The sequence below is a fragment of the Copidosoma floridanum genome, unplaced genomic scaffold, assembly GCF_036245765.1.
Source record: "Copidosoma floridanum isolate Cflo_tuat_1 unplaced genomic scaffold, Cflo_Japanese_pri ptg000004l, whole genome shotgun sequence".
NCBI lineage: Eukaryota > Metazoa > Arthropoda > Insecta > Hymenoptera > Encyrtidae > Copidosoma > Copidosoma floridanum.
Window position 1 is genome coordinate 28,513,165 of NW_028321881.1, and position 16,657 is coordinate 28,529,821.

At 35.3% G+C, this 16,657-nt stretch overlaps 2 protein-coding genes and 1 pseudogene across 3 annotated transcripts in view; all 3 read left to right on the forward strand.

Moving 5' to 3' along the window:
* The window catches only part of Tdg (Thymine DNA glycosylase), an 889,072-nt gene extending 881,569 nt beyond the window's left edge, over positions 1 to 7,503 (forward strand). For both annotated transcript variants that reach the window (XM_089595813.1, XM_089595819.1), the window contains exon 11: positions 5,688 to 7,503. In XM_089595813.1, coding sequence (XP_089451939.1) covers positions 5,688 to 6,538 — 851 coding nt within the window. In that variant the 3' untranslated portion in view covers positions 6,539 to 7,503. The remainder of the gene's footprint in view (positions 1 to 5,687) is intronic.
* A 5,522-nt stretch (positions 7,504 to 13,025) lies between these two features.
* On the forward strand, positions 13,026 to 13,778 carry LOC149375795 (uncharacterized protein T26G10.4-like). Its single transcript, XM_089596565.1, has one exon. The coding sequence runs from the start codon at positions 13,026 to 13,028 to the stop codon at positions 13,776 to 13,778; it is 753 nt and encodes a 250-aa protein (XP_089452691.1).
* Positions 13,779 to 15,156: 1,378 nt separating this feature from the next.
* On the forward strand, positions 15,157 to 15,336 carry LOC149375796 (U2 spliceosomal RNA; annotated as a pseudogene).
* Positions 15,337 to 16,657: the final 1,321 nt, after the last annotated feature.

Genomic DNA, 16,657 nt, shown 5'->3' on the forward strand with positions numbered 1-16,657 from the left:
GTTATGGCACTGTCCTACAGGATGGGCTTGATAAGGGGTCCCAGGCATTCATACATATTATTTTTTGTACTAGTTGTACCTTAAATACCACTTTCAACTGATAACTGAAGCGATTCCTGTACAAAGTTCTTGGATCAAAAGATACACGGTATTTCATACACTTCAATTTTAGTCCATTTTCTAAAAAAATATGTCTGCTTCTAATGCATGTAGCCAAGCTGTTAGGGTAGTCACTGTCTTCTAGCTCAGATATATTTAGAGCTAAAATCAAACCCTATCGATTGGTAGAAAATGTTGTTTCACTCAGTGCCTCTGTTCCAAAGTTGTAGCTGTTTAAAGAGTAGCAAAAAAAGTTTCTTAGAATTAGATTTTGTAGATTTTTGCTGGAAGTTGAAAAATTAAAAAAAAATCCTTATAATTTTTTAAAGGTGGCACCAAATTGTAAAAGTTTTAATTTTAATAATAAAGATTCGTTTCAACAGTTTTTTTAACTTGTTTTGTACCACTTAAAATAGTGTACTCCTTCACTACTAGTGTTAGAAGTAAAATCGATACTTACCGATAAATCTGGCGAAACCGGCCAATTGGACTTCTTATAATCTTTAATCTTCATCAAGAATTTTTTTAATTAATTGAAAATTTGCGAAGATGTTAATGAAAAACTGAAATTTTATTAGTAACTAGCATGTTGACGTTCTATGCATACATATATATGTACTAGTGGGGCTAACGCCCCCCTGCGCGTTCTGCGCGCCAACCCCCCACTAACAGATTAAGTAGACAAATTAACGACATTACTTGTGTATTTATCGATGCAGGCTTAAAATTAGTTTACAACAGCAGAATACTTGACTTACGAAGCAGTTAACAAGACATATGATTAATTTAAAATAGTTAAATTAACATAAATATTAATTTTTCAATAGTATTTTATCATAATTTTAGAGAGAGTCTTTCATTACACGAATTAAAATGAAAAACAAATACTATAGTAGTGTTAATAAGAACTTTAAGTACATCAGACGGTCTCTGTAGAGGCACAAGATTAAAAGTAAAAAAATTATTTAAGTATAATAGAGAAGCAGAAATAATTACGAGAGAAAAAAAGCAAAGTTTATATTCCTAGAATGACATTGAATACTAGCGTCTTATTATCATTACCGTTCGTCTGCTATAGAAAACAGTTCTCCTTTTTATTAGCATGTTCTATATTTATTAAAAAATCAGAAAAACAGAGTTTTGATTCTTTAGGATTGTATATTGAAAAACTATTATTCTTTTACGGACAATTATACGTTGCTTTATTAAGATGTAAGAATCCAAAAAAAATTTTTATTCAAATTGTTTCCGAGAATAAATCAGAAATTAAAAATATTGTTTAGCTAGAAATTTTTCAGGAATTCAAAAATATGTAACTTTGAAGATCGTCACATTAAAACAGACGTATGTTAATTCATAAAAACCATGAAAAACAAATATGTAAAGAATGTGGAAAGGGTTTTAAAAGAATAGATGGGTTAAAATGACACATAAAATGTCACATCATTAAGATAACAGAATAAATTATTGTTTTAGAAGCTTAATTGTGTTTGTCTATTTAATATTACCTCCTCCTGAATTCTGTCATTTACTTAATAAAGTCCTTAAGTAATTAAGAATTTTATATTTGTGTAAAATAGACATGGACCAGAAAGAGATTTTAAATGTAACAGTTTAATCAAGTTAAACAACTAATGGTACTTTAGAGACACATAGTGAGTAAGCGGAAGCGAATAGACTGAGGGAGACCTATGATCAGTAAAAATGAGGTATGACTTAGGTACTAATCTGCGTATATTTTTTTACATTTATGATGGTAAAACATTAGATAAATAAGTATTTTATTAGTGGGAGGGGAAGGGGTAGCGAGGGGGAGCTGAGTAGGAGCTGAGGGGGAGCGGGGGAGAGCTTACTCAAATATAATTTGATTAAAAATGACGTTAAAACACGCGAATAACTACGTTAATCGGGGGAAGCTGAGGGAGAGTGGGGGGAGCGGGGGGCTGAGACTAACTTTCATCAATACCACTATATAATATAGGGAGATATATATATATATAAATAGCATTCAAATAAACAGGCAAGGAACTTGGTTTCTTATAGAGTATAACGAAAGGAATAAAATATGCTATCAAACAATTTTTATAAACAAAAATCTAAGTAAAGCATTAATTTTTAAAATTTTTTTCTTGATTCGGCAACAATGTAGGGTGGGGCAAAGGAGAACTAACGTGTAAGAATCTACTTTTGGCTTGCTTTTTTTCAAGGTCAATAATCAAAAATCGTTGATGTACTCACGCAAATTGGACCTATAAAAGTTTAACTTTAAAAATATGGCATTCCTTATAAATTAATAAACAAGCAAGTGTTTCCAGCTGTTGATAATCTGAAAACATTTTTTTTGTATTTCTAGAGAAATTCTGCGTAAGAATTAGTTTTTTTTTCTACTAAGAATATTACAGAAAAATCGTACTTTTTTTAGCTTCAGAACATGAACTAATACAAAAAGAGGTAGAGTGGGGTCTCAAACCCTGAGCCCTCCTAACAGAAAGTAAGCGCTTTACTACGAAGCCACTGACAGCTAATGGAATACACAAGGCATACTTTGAGTTTTGCTGTTTGAAAATTTGAGTATACGATTAAGGAGTAAATAGTAGCAAATTTTTGTGAAGCACAAAATTATAAATAAAAGTACTTCTTAAAGTTGGCACTTTCTTGAAGACAGTTTTGAGCTGGAACTTTTCTCAAGGCAAATTTGTGTTGGTTTATTTGTTGAAGCATCTCTGAATTAGCACTTTCTTTAACCCAACCGTCAACATGTAATATTTGCAAAATAATGTGGATCTAATGCTATGCATTTAAAAAAAATCGAAGCTTGGGTGAAAAAAAGTGCTACCTCTTAATAGCTTTCAAAAAAGCTTAAACTCGAAATTTCCTATAAAAGAGCTTCAACACCAAAATTTCTGTACAGAAAGCGTTTCCTAAGATTGAGGTTGAAGAAAGTGCTAACTCATAGGAATTATTGTTTTTAACATTTTGTACAATAGCTGCAGTGATTTTGGTTCCATTATTATGACGAAGCAAAAATTAAAAAGGCACAGGTTACTAATGATTATGTCAATTATACATTGACATGTTAAAAAACTAGTTGTAGTTAAAAAATAGTGAGTTAGTTATTGATTAGTATATATGTTTAAGCTATTGAGATAGGCTGTACGAATAACAGCTCTGCATTGCTGTGTTGCTACTTCCCATGTACATACTATTGTCATTGGCATATTAAGAAACCTCTTAAGATTAATTGTGTGAATCATGCACTTACTCAGCAACGAAGACCAATATTTTACATAGTTTCTAATTTACCAAACCACAATTAAATACATGCACATGTGAGCCGCTATGACCAACTACTGAGTAAAGGCTGGGTCTGTCACTTGTGAGTAAGTGTTTCCAAATAGCAGCTATCGTGGCTACTGATCAGCATCCATAATTTAAAACCTTAGATATAAGAAATAAATGTTGGTTGACAGTTAAGATGCCGTCAGCTACGGTTAATGAGCAATTTTGAGTTACCGCAATTTTGTACATGATAGTCATGTCAATTTATCAAATCTTTAATAAATAAGTAAAAAAAAATCAAGCATTATAACTAAGTTATTTTCTACATGCGAAAATCTCTTAGCATTAGAAAAGTTAATGAAAAGTAATCAGATTACAGTAAAACCCCTAATATATTCGTTGTTAATAATAAGTTTTCTTTCGGGACTGTAAGTTCTAATATATTACGAAAAAAATTATGAAGGAAGTTTAAAAAAGGCACCCATAAAATCACTGTTAAAGACGTTACATCGATAAAAAGTTTCTATAATTCTTTCAAGTAACAACACAGTACATAAACGTAAATTTAATAGTACAGAAGCTGTCTCTATTATGCATCTGTCTATCATTTATATTTAAAATGTTTTTGTGCTTTAATGACGCTCAATATGTATAAGTTATGACAACGTTTCTATCGTAACCTATTTTTATGGCTCAGTAAAAAATAGAGCCAGCTCAGAAAATTAGTGAAAAAGGAGTCAACTTAAATTTTGTTTCAAAAAGCAGTCAACTCAGATTTGGCTTAAGATAGTAGCCAACTTGGATTCAGGTGGAAGAAAAAGCCAACTTGGGAGTAATTTTTTTTATTAAGTTTCGTCATGGCAGCACTGGCATTCACAATATACGTATCTATACGTTTGCAAACAGAGAATTTTAATCATTTAGTGTTTGAAAAAAAAAGTTTATTTTGTTGTTATAGAGTGTATTATATTTATTTAATCGTGGCCTCTAATAGGCTTCTGTGACCATAGGAGAGAGAGAAGTGGCTAAATAATTTAAAATAAGACTATAATATCGCATACGATTACAGAAATATACTTGCAAATATATGGAATTTCAGTGTTTACTTTTGTTAATTAGTGGTTACCTTGTTACTATTGTACAAGAATATCACAGTTTTTATGAAACAAATTTAAAATAGTACATAGCATTGATATAAAATTAATGCGTTTAATAAGTAGAAAAAAAAAAGATTACAATAGCTACTCAATTTTATACTAAAATTTATAAAAAGAATATCATTAGGAGTTTCAATAAGTGAGTTATTCAAGACATTGAATATTAAGAAAAAAATTAGTTAAGCTTTATAAATTAACATTTGAAATAAATGATCTCAAAAGTCTGATGACAGAATTACATCTGACTTCAGCAGACTTAAAGATTACAGAATTCAATAAGAATAGTCAGCTCTATTACAACACACTTTTCTCTGAAATATTGGATGATTGAAAAATCTTTGATTGGAAATGTATGCATGTATTGCGAATGTCAGAGCTGCCACAACAAAACTTTATGCAAAAAATTACTCCCAATTTGGCTGCTTCTTTAATCCAAATCTAAGTTGACTGTTTTTTTAACTCAAATTCGAGTTGATACTTTCTTCACTAATTTTCTGAGTTGGCTCTGTATTTCATCGTGCCGTTGATTTGCTATGCACTTGTCAGTGTAGTGTCACTTATCACTTTATAATTATTATCCATCACAAAAATGAATAATTATGGCAGCACCATAGGAATGCACAGCAAATAAACGTTAATCAAGAAATGAAAGATTACTGGAACCCGAAAAAATTAGACATAGATAACAAACTCGTTCCAAATGTGAAATTTCTTGCGAACCGAGGTACGCTTATCAGTACACTATTCGGAACGAGCCCTGCAAAAGTTATGCTCGTGAGCTCTTTTTACGTTTCAGTTATTTGAGTTCGAGGTGAGATGCACAGCCTCACTATCCTTTTTAGTCTGAGCTTGGCACCTATTGTGATCTCAAGAGAATTCAAATACTTCTTGTCAAACTTGTTACAGTGTGACAGCATCCATACACTATACAAAAATAATTTCCACAGTTTTATCTGTATCATGATTGTCTAGGCATATTAGTTATGCTTATTACTTAAAAAATAAGGTGTTAAATAAGATTTGGAGTTTTATAAATGTTTGACCAATATTTAGACTGGTGTCTTATGCAGATTCAAATTTAGTCTTAAAAGAGTATTGATACTGTTACAGTTACGTTGCCCTTAGCTTAAATATTTTTTGATCTTCTTGCAGGTCTCAAACAACCAGTGGATCAGGATGTAGCCTCCAAGAGCTTGAGTGATCTTGAGTCACTGGTAGATCAGATACCCAGCATAGCTGAAAGTGGTGGTCAGCGGCTGCCACATCAGCATAATCAACCTGGCCTTAACGATGAGTCGCTGGCTGATAAGCTCGATGCTGCTTCAAACCACCAACCTTACATGTCAGGCTATGGAGCAGTTAGCTCTATTACTAGCCTTAATCCAACCTACAGCCCACCTCTCTCCCAGAGCGGCATTTATAGTGACGCTTATGGTAATTCGATTTACAGCTTGAGCTCTCGACAGCAAGAATCACAGCACAGCAAAGCCTACACAGTTGAAAACCTTACATCAAGCAACTACACACCCACTAACAGTATGGGTCAGCAACAGCATCTACAACACTCTACCTACTCAAACATCATCGCAGGGCCTCATTATTCATTGCCAATATCCGCTGCTGCCGCCGCAGCTGCAGCAGCAACGGCCGTTGCCGTTGTGGGTACCTCACCAACTGGTTATATCTACAGTGGCCTTGAATCTAGTCTAATACAGCGCTCCTACCCATCTATGACTTCTCATCATCATTCATCCCTACATAGTCCTCAGCATCAAATGACTAACTCCTATGTTTATAGCACGGGCCCTTATTCCAGCTCATTCGACCCCTACTCGAGCATCTCCTCACCCTCAAACTCTTCCGGAATCCACACACCACAGACCAGCTACCCAGGCTACACAGCCACTAGTAGCCCTAATACTTCTTCAACCCCACCAATCTATATGCACCAGCAACAGAACTTGGGCAGACAGCCGATAAACCTCGCTTACGATGGAGTATGATAATCAGCTTAGCAAGCAAATTTGAACCTGAAGTCAATGGTCTTTTATCACTGATAATCCACAGCTTACGGCAAGTGAGCCCGAGTGGAATTGTGCATCGTAGCGCTCCAGCAATGCACTCGATAACTGTACTTAGCCACTGGAAGCTCTGAGTGTTTCTATGAATGTTTGTGTGTGTGTAAATGTTTATGAGTGTTTATTCGAACCCACACGTATGTGTGTACATACGTGTATCTGTGCAATAGATACGTATCTACTCGTTTTCTTGTATGTTATGTGTACATGAAAAGCGTACTATCAGTTGATGCCATTTGTGGTAGTGCCAAGAATTTAAAGATGTTAATAGATTATTTATGACAAGGAAGTAAGAAGTAAAACTGTGCCAGGACTCTTATCAAACTTGACATTTCTTTCTATCACTGCGTATTTTTACACAATCATAATGTGGACAAAAAACTTAGTTTGTTTTTAAGGGACTATTTAATTGTTCACAACAGTGATAGGTACTGCATTTCAGTGTTTTAAGGCCCCTCGATTAAGGGATGTGTCAGAACATCGTACTATTCAGGATTAAAATAGCTGAGTAAATTTTTTGTGAAAAATGATTACAGAAGTGGATCAAGATAAGACTGACATTTGTTAATATTAAAAGAAAGTTACGAATCCAATGAATCATGTTAGATAATTTTACTTTTTGTTAAAATCTTGTTAAATAAATTCTTTTTGTCACATTCATTCAAAGTGGCCTGTTATAAGTTTGCATACTATGTACTACTATGTATTACATACTACACATGTAAGCGATAATCAAGTTCTCTGCCTATAAGTCTACAATCAAAAATGTTTTGGATATTGTAAAATTGAAACGACTTTAGGGAAGAAGACCTCACCACTTAGCATATATTCCTTGGCCAGCTGTATTACAATTTTTTTCGAAGCAAACCATATCAAAATACAGCTCTCCAATGAATAGCTATCATTATTGTAATAAAAAATAATTTTTTTGGCACTAAGAGCATTCAAGTTATCGCAACAAATAAATATTTGAAAAAACAGTTCCTCGCCTGTATTACTGCATGCTTCCTAACTACTGCACACCAGTTACTACGTAGCACTAAAAATTGTGCACGAACTGATACGTAAAAACTTCTTTATTTTGTCATTAAAAAATATTATTACACAGTTGTTTTTTATAAAAACTACCGAGTGAATATAAGATGATAGTTTATTCAAGTTTTAATACTTAAAGTAGTAAATAAATTGAGGAAAACTATTTCCGTATGTTTTTTTAAAAAGAATAACATCAAGTTTTTCTTTATGCGGTACTTACAAAAGTGTCTTTGATATTTAGGTAGTTTCTTACAAATTGTGCCGGTATGAAACTAAAACTACTTGTAAAAAAAATTCTATCCTTGAGCAAACAGCTTTTTTTTGAGAAATTCATACCTTTACTATAGAGTTCTTGATTTATAATTACTTTCTTGTATAAATAGGATTTCAGGTAAAATGAATCATCGAATGTATTATTTTGTATCTAGTTTTTTTATTGGGTTTAAAACAAAAAACTATGTTATAAGAAAAGTATCAGCAGTCTGTTGTATCCGTTTTGGCAGTTCGGCTGACGTTCTTGAAATAACTAAAATGTATCTTAATACTGAGTATCAATTACCGTGCAGTATCAACTTTCATCGATGTCGAATATTTCTTAGTCTTATTTAACAGTTAATATATCTGGAAGATTATAAGTGATGATTACGTCTTAGTTAGAACTAACAGTGAGTAGTACGTTGCCACCGTTACTTTGTTATGTGCTGCAATAAAATCTTTTATCCCTTTCACTAAGGAACATCATCTCAGATTTTCATAACTTTTACCATATTAGCATCCGTTGCAATGTCCAGCTGCTACCAAGTGTTACTGTAATGTATATTAAAACTTTTCAAAATAAAATATGTAAATTTCTACGTCAAAATCAAAGTTAGACATCATGAAACAACTTGTAATTTTTTTCAGAAAAATAATTTTTTGTAATTATTGATCCATGAAAGCTTAGAATGTAATATATAAATACATCTATCTATCTTATAAAAAGACCCGTAAGACTAAAAATAGCTATAGTTATAGTAGGAAGAAGTGAAGTGTGTTACTTCTTATTAATAATACTACAAAAAGTATTCTTCAGATTCAGCTAGACTTTTTAAATAACCATAAGCAAGATAGTGCTAAAGGCATTGTTATCTACAAATTTTCTTTGAGTGAAAAGTTTCAAAAATAATAAGTTGTGGCTCTTGGGATTGAAAAATACTATTGCTCATGCTTTACTATCTAAATGTTTGTGAGCTCTTTTCTATTAATCCTTTTGACCTTAGTGCACTTTAGTGAAAGTAATTAAGTAGTTAAATAAAAGTTGTCTACACGAAGTATGACTATTAAGATGTACACGAAAGCATCATTAAAAACATATATAAAATTCATTATAGTAACGAATCTAAATCTTATAGCACATTTGATGTATTAACATCTAAGACATTGAAATACTTAAATACATGTAGTACGAAAAAACTCTTTATTAAAAGCTATTTAAAAACTTTTCAAAGTTATACTTCTATAGGTACGTTATACGCGAGGGTAAATCAAGGATCTCACATTTTGACCTTGAGAAAAAGTGTGACGGAAGTGGACTTTGCTTGATTCTCCCCCTTTACCACGTCCTCCATGACGTACTTCCGGTTTCCTCTACAACACACTTAGAGCATATATACCTGGAGGAAGCATACAATGCTTCGGCCGCGAGACTAGCAAAGAGAGAGAGGGCCCGTAAAGCAGGATATGCTTTCTCTCTCTTACACTCCGATGACTGGCTAGCCCCATTCCGTGTATATAGTTATAGTCGTCTTTAAGAGTGAAGCTGGTAGGAGAAGAGAGCATATATACAGTTATTCCTTGATATCCCTCTACCTCTTCAGCCATCACATGTATAACTCAAGCTCTGGTGACATACAATTTATATATTACATCTATTGCAGTCCTAGAAGTCGATGATGATAGCTGAGTGGGCTGCATGCGCTGAATGGTGTTTTTTTGCAGCTGTAGACCTGGATCAAGTCCCGACTTGAAAATTTTTTTTTTTTTTTCATGTTACAGTGTACATTTTCATTGAAAATTTATGCAGATACAATTGGAACATTATCAAATAATGAAACCTTCTTTAGCTCTAACTGAACTAAAAATATTTTTTAGATGGTCTTGCGACAGTTTCTACTTTAGTAAAAATCCATCATTTTTGTTAAAATGCTGATAAAAAATACTAACGACGTTGAACAATGATGTTACGATTTCACTATTCTATGGTAAGGGAATAAGAAAAAAATACATAGACGATGTCGTGGGTTACTCTGCTGGTTTCGTTATTCGATTAATATTGAAATAAAATAAAATGTAACCAATGTCCTTTGATATTCACTTCAGAACCTAGTCATTCAGCTTTGACAGAAATAAAAAATAGAGGTCGTCATATTTTGCCATCACTGAATGTAGTAACAGTTTGCCAAATTGTTGAAAAAGTATTTAAAATGTATTACAAAGGAAAAAAATTATATTCACAGAAATCATTAAAAATAAAGAAAAGATGGATGACAATTACTTAAACAAATTATTACTACATCCCTACGCATTAGGATTTATCACTACGAAAAACAAAAAAATACTGCTGCTAAAAAAATTCGAAGAATTTATACCAAAGTTATATTATTTCGCAATCGATGATGTTCCATTAAAAGCAAATTAATGATAGCTGTCTTAAAATTTTATCTGTACATTTAGTTTCTGTAAAAATATATTTGGTATATTTCAAACGCTGCAAAGTATCCTGTACATACCCTGTTTCCTCATGTATATTATGATATTTGTCGTAGTATTGTTCAGTGTTAATTATTTGTATTGTAACAATTAAAGTGGCACATCTGTACTTATACATTTTCCTCACTTGGAATTTTATTTTATTTTATAATGTTCCAATTCTATCTGCATGAATTTTCAATGAAAATGTACACTGTAACAAAAAAAAAAAAAAAATTTCCAAGTCGGGACTCAATCCAGGTCTACAGCTGCAAAAAAAAACACCATTCGGCTCATGCAGCCCACTCAGCTATCATCATTGACTTCTAGGACTCTAATAGATGTAATGTAAGAATTTTATGTCACCAGAGCTTGAGTTATACATATATTGGCTGAAGAGGTAGAGGGGTATCAAGGAATAGCTATCTATATGCTCTCTTCTCCTACCAGCTCCACTCTTAGAGATGATTATAACTATATACACGGAAGGGGGCTAGCCAATCATTGAAGTATAAGAGAGAGAAAGCGTATCCTGCTTTATGGGCCCTCTCTCGCTTTGCTAGTCTTGCGGCCGAAGCATTGTATGCTCCCTCCAGGTATATACTGATAGTTGAGAGGAAGACAATCCCAGCGTGATGTCACTCCGTACTATTTCAAATGGGGTGACGTCACGCTAGAATTGTCTTCCTCTCAACCATCGATATGCTCTAAGACAACACATGACGCCACATGACATCACAACGCCACCACACCACACATTTTAAATTTTATAAGTTTTAATTCTTTTTAATATTGAAATGCAAACTTTGTAGTTTGGAGCATGACTATTCATTCATAGTTTATTTACATCTATCAACATTTTGCTGTCCTGCTGACAGCGTTTTCAGGATTAAAATCATGTGGGCGATAAGATTACACTCATTATGGACACGTATTGTGCCTATAATTTAGTCCATATATATACAAACTGTACTTAGTTCAATAGAAGTCATTTTCTAGAGAATAATAAAATTTTTATGCTTACAGCAGTATTTTATTCTTAAGAAAATGACTTTTATTGGACTGAATTATAGGCGCAATACGTGTCCATCACGCGTGTTACCTCAGCACCCACATGATTTTAATCCTGAGAGGCTGTCAGCAGGATAGCAAAATATTGATCGATGCAAATAAATTATGAATAAATAGTTATGCTCCAAACTACCTAGTTTACTACAGATATGCATAATTTAGCATAATTTATTTGTTTTTCTTTTAACCAATTCTAAAAAAAAAAAAAAAAAAAAAAAACAGTTTTCAAGGAAAGTCGAACCCTAGACCTTCTGTATAATAGTCGAGGCCCTTACCCACTCTGCTATGAGCGTGCCCGATATGAGGATCTCGATTATTTCATTGAGTCGTACAGTTTGTTGCTTATTTTTAATGTAAGTTTTCATTTACTGTGTTTTAATTTATTTTGTTTGATAATACATTGGATAAATAAATAATTCATCAAAAGAAGTACATTTTTTAGGTACATGTTTCGAAAATTTCGAAATTAGTACGTATATAAGCAGAGCAGCTTTCATATAACATTGTAATAAACATTTATATTCTTAGTATTAATTTGTTACTTTTAAAATAATTGAATAACTGTTTACACAATTCTTCATATTTTTTCAAAATTTTCAGAAATTACAAAAAATTTTATTGTACAAAAAATTGTACAAATACAATAATGAGCTTTTGTTGTGTCTTATTTTTATACAATCTTTCATTCGTAATTATAGTAATTTTCTGATTTAAGGACGTTCTTCACATAGTTAGTAAGGGAAAAGCTCAGAGAAGTGAGAGGAACACTAATGAATGCAGTAATGCAAGCAAGTGTTTTTCTCACATGAATGTACTCACATTCATGCTTTTACGCACACTTCTTTCTCTCTTTCTAAATTTATTTAAAAACCAACTTGTGAATGTATTTGAAAATTAGATAGGTTTATCTAAAAGTAATCTGTTCTAAATTTTGGAAAAAATTGGGTACCAAAATATACATTTTACTAAATAAATTATTAATTTTAAGCATAATTAAACCAAAAGTAAATAAAAATTTATATTAGAAATATGTTATGAACTGTCATATAAACAGAAGTAATCGGTTTTCTATTGTCAAGCTTGCTCATAGCAGATTGGGTAAGGAGTTTACCCAGTGTGCAAGAAGACGGGGGCTCAAATCTCTTTGAAAACTGATTTTTTTTTTTTTTTTTTCTTTTAATTAGTTAAAAGAAAAAAAAAAATAAGAAAAAGTCAAAATGTGTGGACTGGTGAGGTGGGATAATATGGTGTGGTGTACTGGGGACTAGAAGTACGTCAAGAGGTGGGGTGAAGGGGGAAAATCAAAGCAAATTTCACTTCCGTTACACTTTTTCTCAGGGTCACCAATCTGAAATCATTGATTTACTCCATAGGGCAGAACACGCTTATAAAAGTATAACTTCAAAAGTACATCAACCCTCTCAGTTGCACTCATCGCTTCTCGGCCTTTTGGCTAAGATCAAAGTGTAGTCGCGCGAGGGTATCGTAGTCAGAAGAGGGATACACGCTGAGGGGTAAAAGATTCAACAACCTCTTTTATGCCGACGATGGGGCCTTAGTTGCCGACTCACCAGAGGGGATGGCGTCGCTGCTGGGGGCTGCGGAGAGGGCTGCGACGGCGATAGGCATAGCATTCAACCCAACTAAGTGTGCGACCCTACACGTCATCGGGGGACGCAACGGGGGTGTGCGGCCGACTGTTTTCGAACTACAGGGGGCGAGCATGCCCGCGCTGGAGCGTGAGGAGGCCTACGAACACCTAGGCATACCAACCGGTTACCAGGTGCGTCAAACACCGGTCTCGGGAATCAGAGACCTCGTGGCCGACGCTGGCAAGATCAACGAATCTCTGCTGGCACCGTGGCAGAAGCTGGATGCGGTGGGGACGTTCCTGCTGCCGAGACTGGACTTCATTATGCAGGGTGCCAGCATCGAGAAGGAGTACCTCGGAACGGCGGACAAGGAGATCAAGAGGATGGCCAAGGCGTGGATGGGACTACCCCAGCGAGCGAGCGCCGAGATCGTACACATCGCCCCGAGACAGGGTGGCGGCGGACTGCTGCCCTTGGCGGATCTCTACGATCTACTTACAGTGGCACATAGCTACAGGCTCCTTTATGCCAAAGACCCCATTGTGAGTGGACTAGCCATGGAACTCCTACAGAAAGCCGCCTCGGAGCGACTCCGTAAGCGCGCGAACGAGAGCGACATCGCGCGCTACCTGTCCGGAGATATGGGGGTCCCATTATCTGGCGCGGGCTCGTCGTACTGGTCGAAGGTAAGAGCGTCCACCGGAAGGTTGAGTGCAAGGCTGGGTTTGTCCTGGAGGTGATACCCAGAGAGTGGTTCGATGGGACTGATTGTGAACGGACGGGCTGGGCCGTTGCTGCCGGAAAATAAAAACGGCGTCATCCATGCCCTGCGAGCGAGTCTTGGGATGTATTATGCTGGCGTCCTGGAGGCCAAAAGGGACCAGGGCAAGGTGTTTGAGGTGACGAGGAGGAGTGCAGCGTCCAACCACTTCCTCAGGACTGGCAGGAACACCCGCTTCTGCGAGTGGCGCTTCATACACCGAGCCCGCCTCAACGTGCTGCCTGTCAACGCTGCGATCCGAGGCATACAGGGGCTGGATAAGAGATGCCGGCGGTGCGGGGCGGGGCTTGAGTCGCTCCCGCATGTTCTGTGCCATTGTGGGCCGCATTCGACGGCGAGGCGGCGGCGCCACGACAACCTGCAGGATCGCCTCGTCAGGGCCACGCGCTGCGCGGGAGTCATTGCCGTGAATAAGACCGTCACGGGGTCCCGCGGGCGAGCGGCTGCGCTTAGACCGGACATCGTCGTGCGCGACGAGGCGGCCCGCCGAGTTACCATCGTGGACGTGTGCGTGCCATTTGAGAATCGGAGGGAGGCGTTTACCCGTGCGAGACAGGAAAAGATCTCCAAGTACCAGCCGATTGTCGACGAGCTGACGGCGAGGGGATACCGCGTCGAGGTGGAGGCCTTCGTTGTTGGTGCACTCGGAGCGTGGGACGGGCGCAACGAGAGGGTACTCAAGATGCTCCGCATAGGCAGATGGTACGCCGGGATGATGCGACGATTCATGGTGAGCGACACCGTCCGGTGGTCCAGGGACATATATGTGGAGCATATGTATGGGGTGCGGCAATACCAGGAGTGATGCTGTGTCGCTGGCGCCGTTGTGGCCGTACTGGTGAATCGGTGTTGAGTGTCTAATATTATGTATCTAACGGTGAAAGTAAAACAGCAACGTAGGCCTAGCAATAATCTAAAATAGTTTTATAAATAATAACAAGTGACGAACTAAACACAACCTAATAACAGGTTCAAGTTATACTGTATACCAAAGCAAGGATAAGTGTCAAGTGCTGTGATTTAAATTTAAGTAAGAAAAGTGCAATTAGTGTAAACGCTATATTTAATATTTTAATATCCTGACATAGTAATATTTTAATATATTTATTTTATCTATTTATACTTATTATATTTTACTATACTATAACGAAAAAAGAAAAAAAAAGAAAAGAAAGGGAAAAAAAAAATAATAATAAAAAGTGATAATAATAACAATGAAGCAAAAGACTGAAAATATATGTGATACTATAATCATTATATATATATGTATAAAGTTTACACCTACACACTGACACAACATACAAATAACAACTGTACCTGTCTATGACAGGAAGTCTTTAACTTAAATAAACGTCTAATCTGTTCTTATCAGCTTGATATCTGATACGTCCCCCATTGGGGGACCAGAATATCGAACTGATTTTTGAAAACAGGCGGGACGTCTGGGGCTTGCTCCGGTCCTGCCACGGGTCGGCCATGCATTGCAGTACAGCAAGGGCTCAAATGGGCCGCACATGACATATCCCTGCCCCTGTGGACAAGGAGAGCTTTGTCTGAGATGAATAGAAAAGCTTAAAGTGGTTCTGATTGGCTCATTTTATTGCGTGGAGTCTATTTCACAGCTTAATTACGTGCCTTGACATAAGACAGCTCCTTTACAGATAATGTAAGACCTAACAGTGACTTACAAACAAACGAAAGATTGCAATAATTATTCATGTAACATGTTTAAAAAACAGTTTTCTGTGAACTAGTAACAGCCTCACACAAATGATCGAAGATACGGTGAATAAGTGCTTGTTGATCACATGAGTGCGTAACATTGCTTTAAAATAGCATCCTACTAAGAGATAATAAAATTTTCTAGTCATTAAAAACCATAACCTAAGCCCTTTAATCTCACAACACTTTTACTTACGAAAAACTTCAACACCATAACCTCGTCATCACATATTTTTTAATAGTATAACTTTGTAACTGTATTTTTTTTAACCACATGCTGTGAGGAACAAACTGTCTACTCATATAACACAAAGGCTTACTGTACGTAAAATTTTATATCTTGCATGTAAAGTATGGCCAACTTATAGATTGCTACAGCTAAAAGTGTAATTTTAAACATAGGATTTTAGTTGGAGATCATTTTTACAGTTTTATGTCATTTTATCATCAATTTTATATTTTTTAACCAAATATTAAATAATAAAATAATATTTCATACCATAAAATAATCCGTTAACATTTTCAAACCAGTTTTCATTAAATCTTACGTCTTAAAATGATACTATAGATGGAAATGCCGAACACAAATACGAGTATTTCAATAAGAACTGTAAGTTTTACATCGAATATTTTGGCTTTAAATGATACAAAAAAAAGTCATAATATAATTAATGATTTGAGTATGCCCCCCACTTCTGAAAACTACGATTTTTTGGTATTTCAAAACGAATTCTTTGTATAAAGTGATATAACAGTAACATTAACGAAAATGGTCAACGCAAGAAAAGTGTATTGTACAAAGATCCAAACCTTTTGTATACACAATTTTCCCTAAAAATGAAATGTAGAAAAGTTAGGTACTAAAAAACGAGTTCTTAGTCATTTTCAAACGACTTTAATTATTAACAATATTATGACAGCACTATAGTAAAAACTTTTCTAAAAAAAAGTTTGATTTTAATGAGCTCTACAACTATTGTACTCAGCACTTAGTTATAGAATTCAAATTTCTGTTGTTGGCGTGCAAGCAACGATTTTTTTTTGGTTTTTACATCCATTCTACTTTACTGAGCATTAACATTGTATAAAATTTGTAGTTTCAAAAAGAAATGTTTT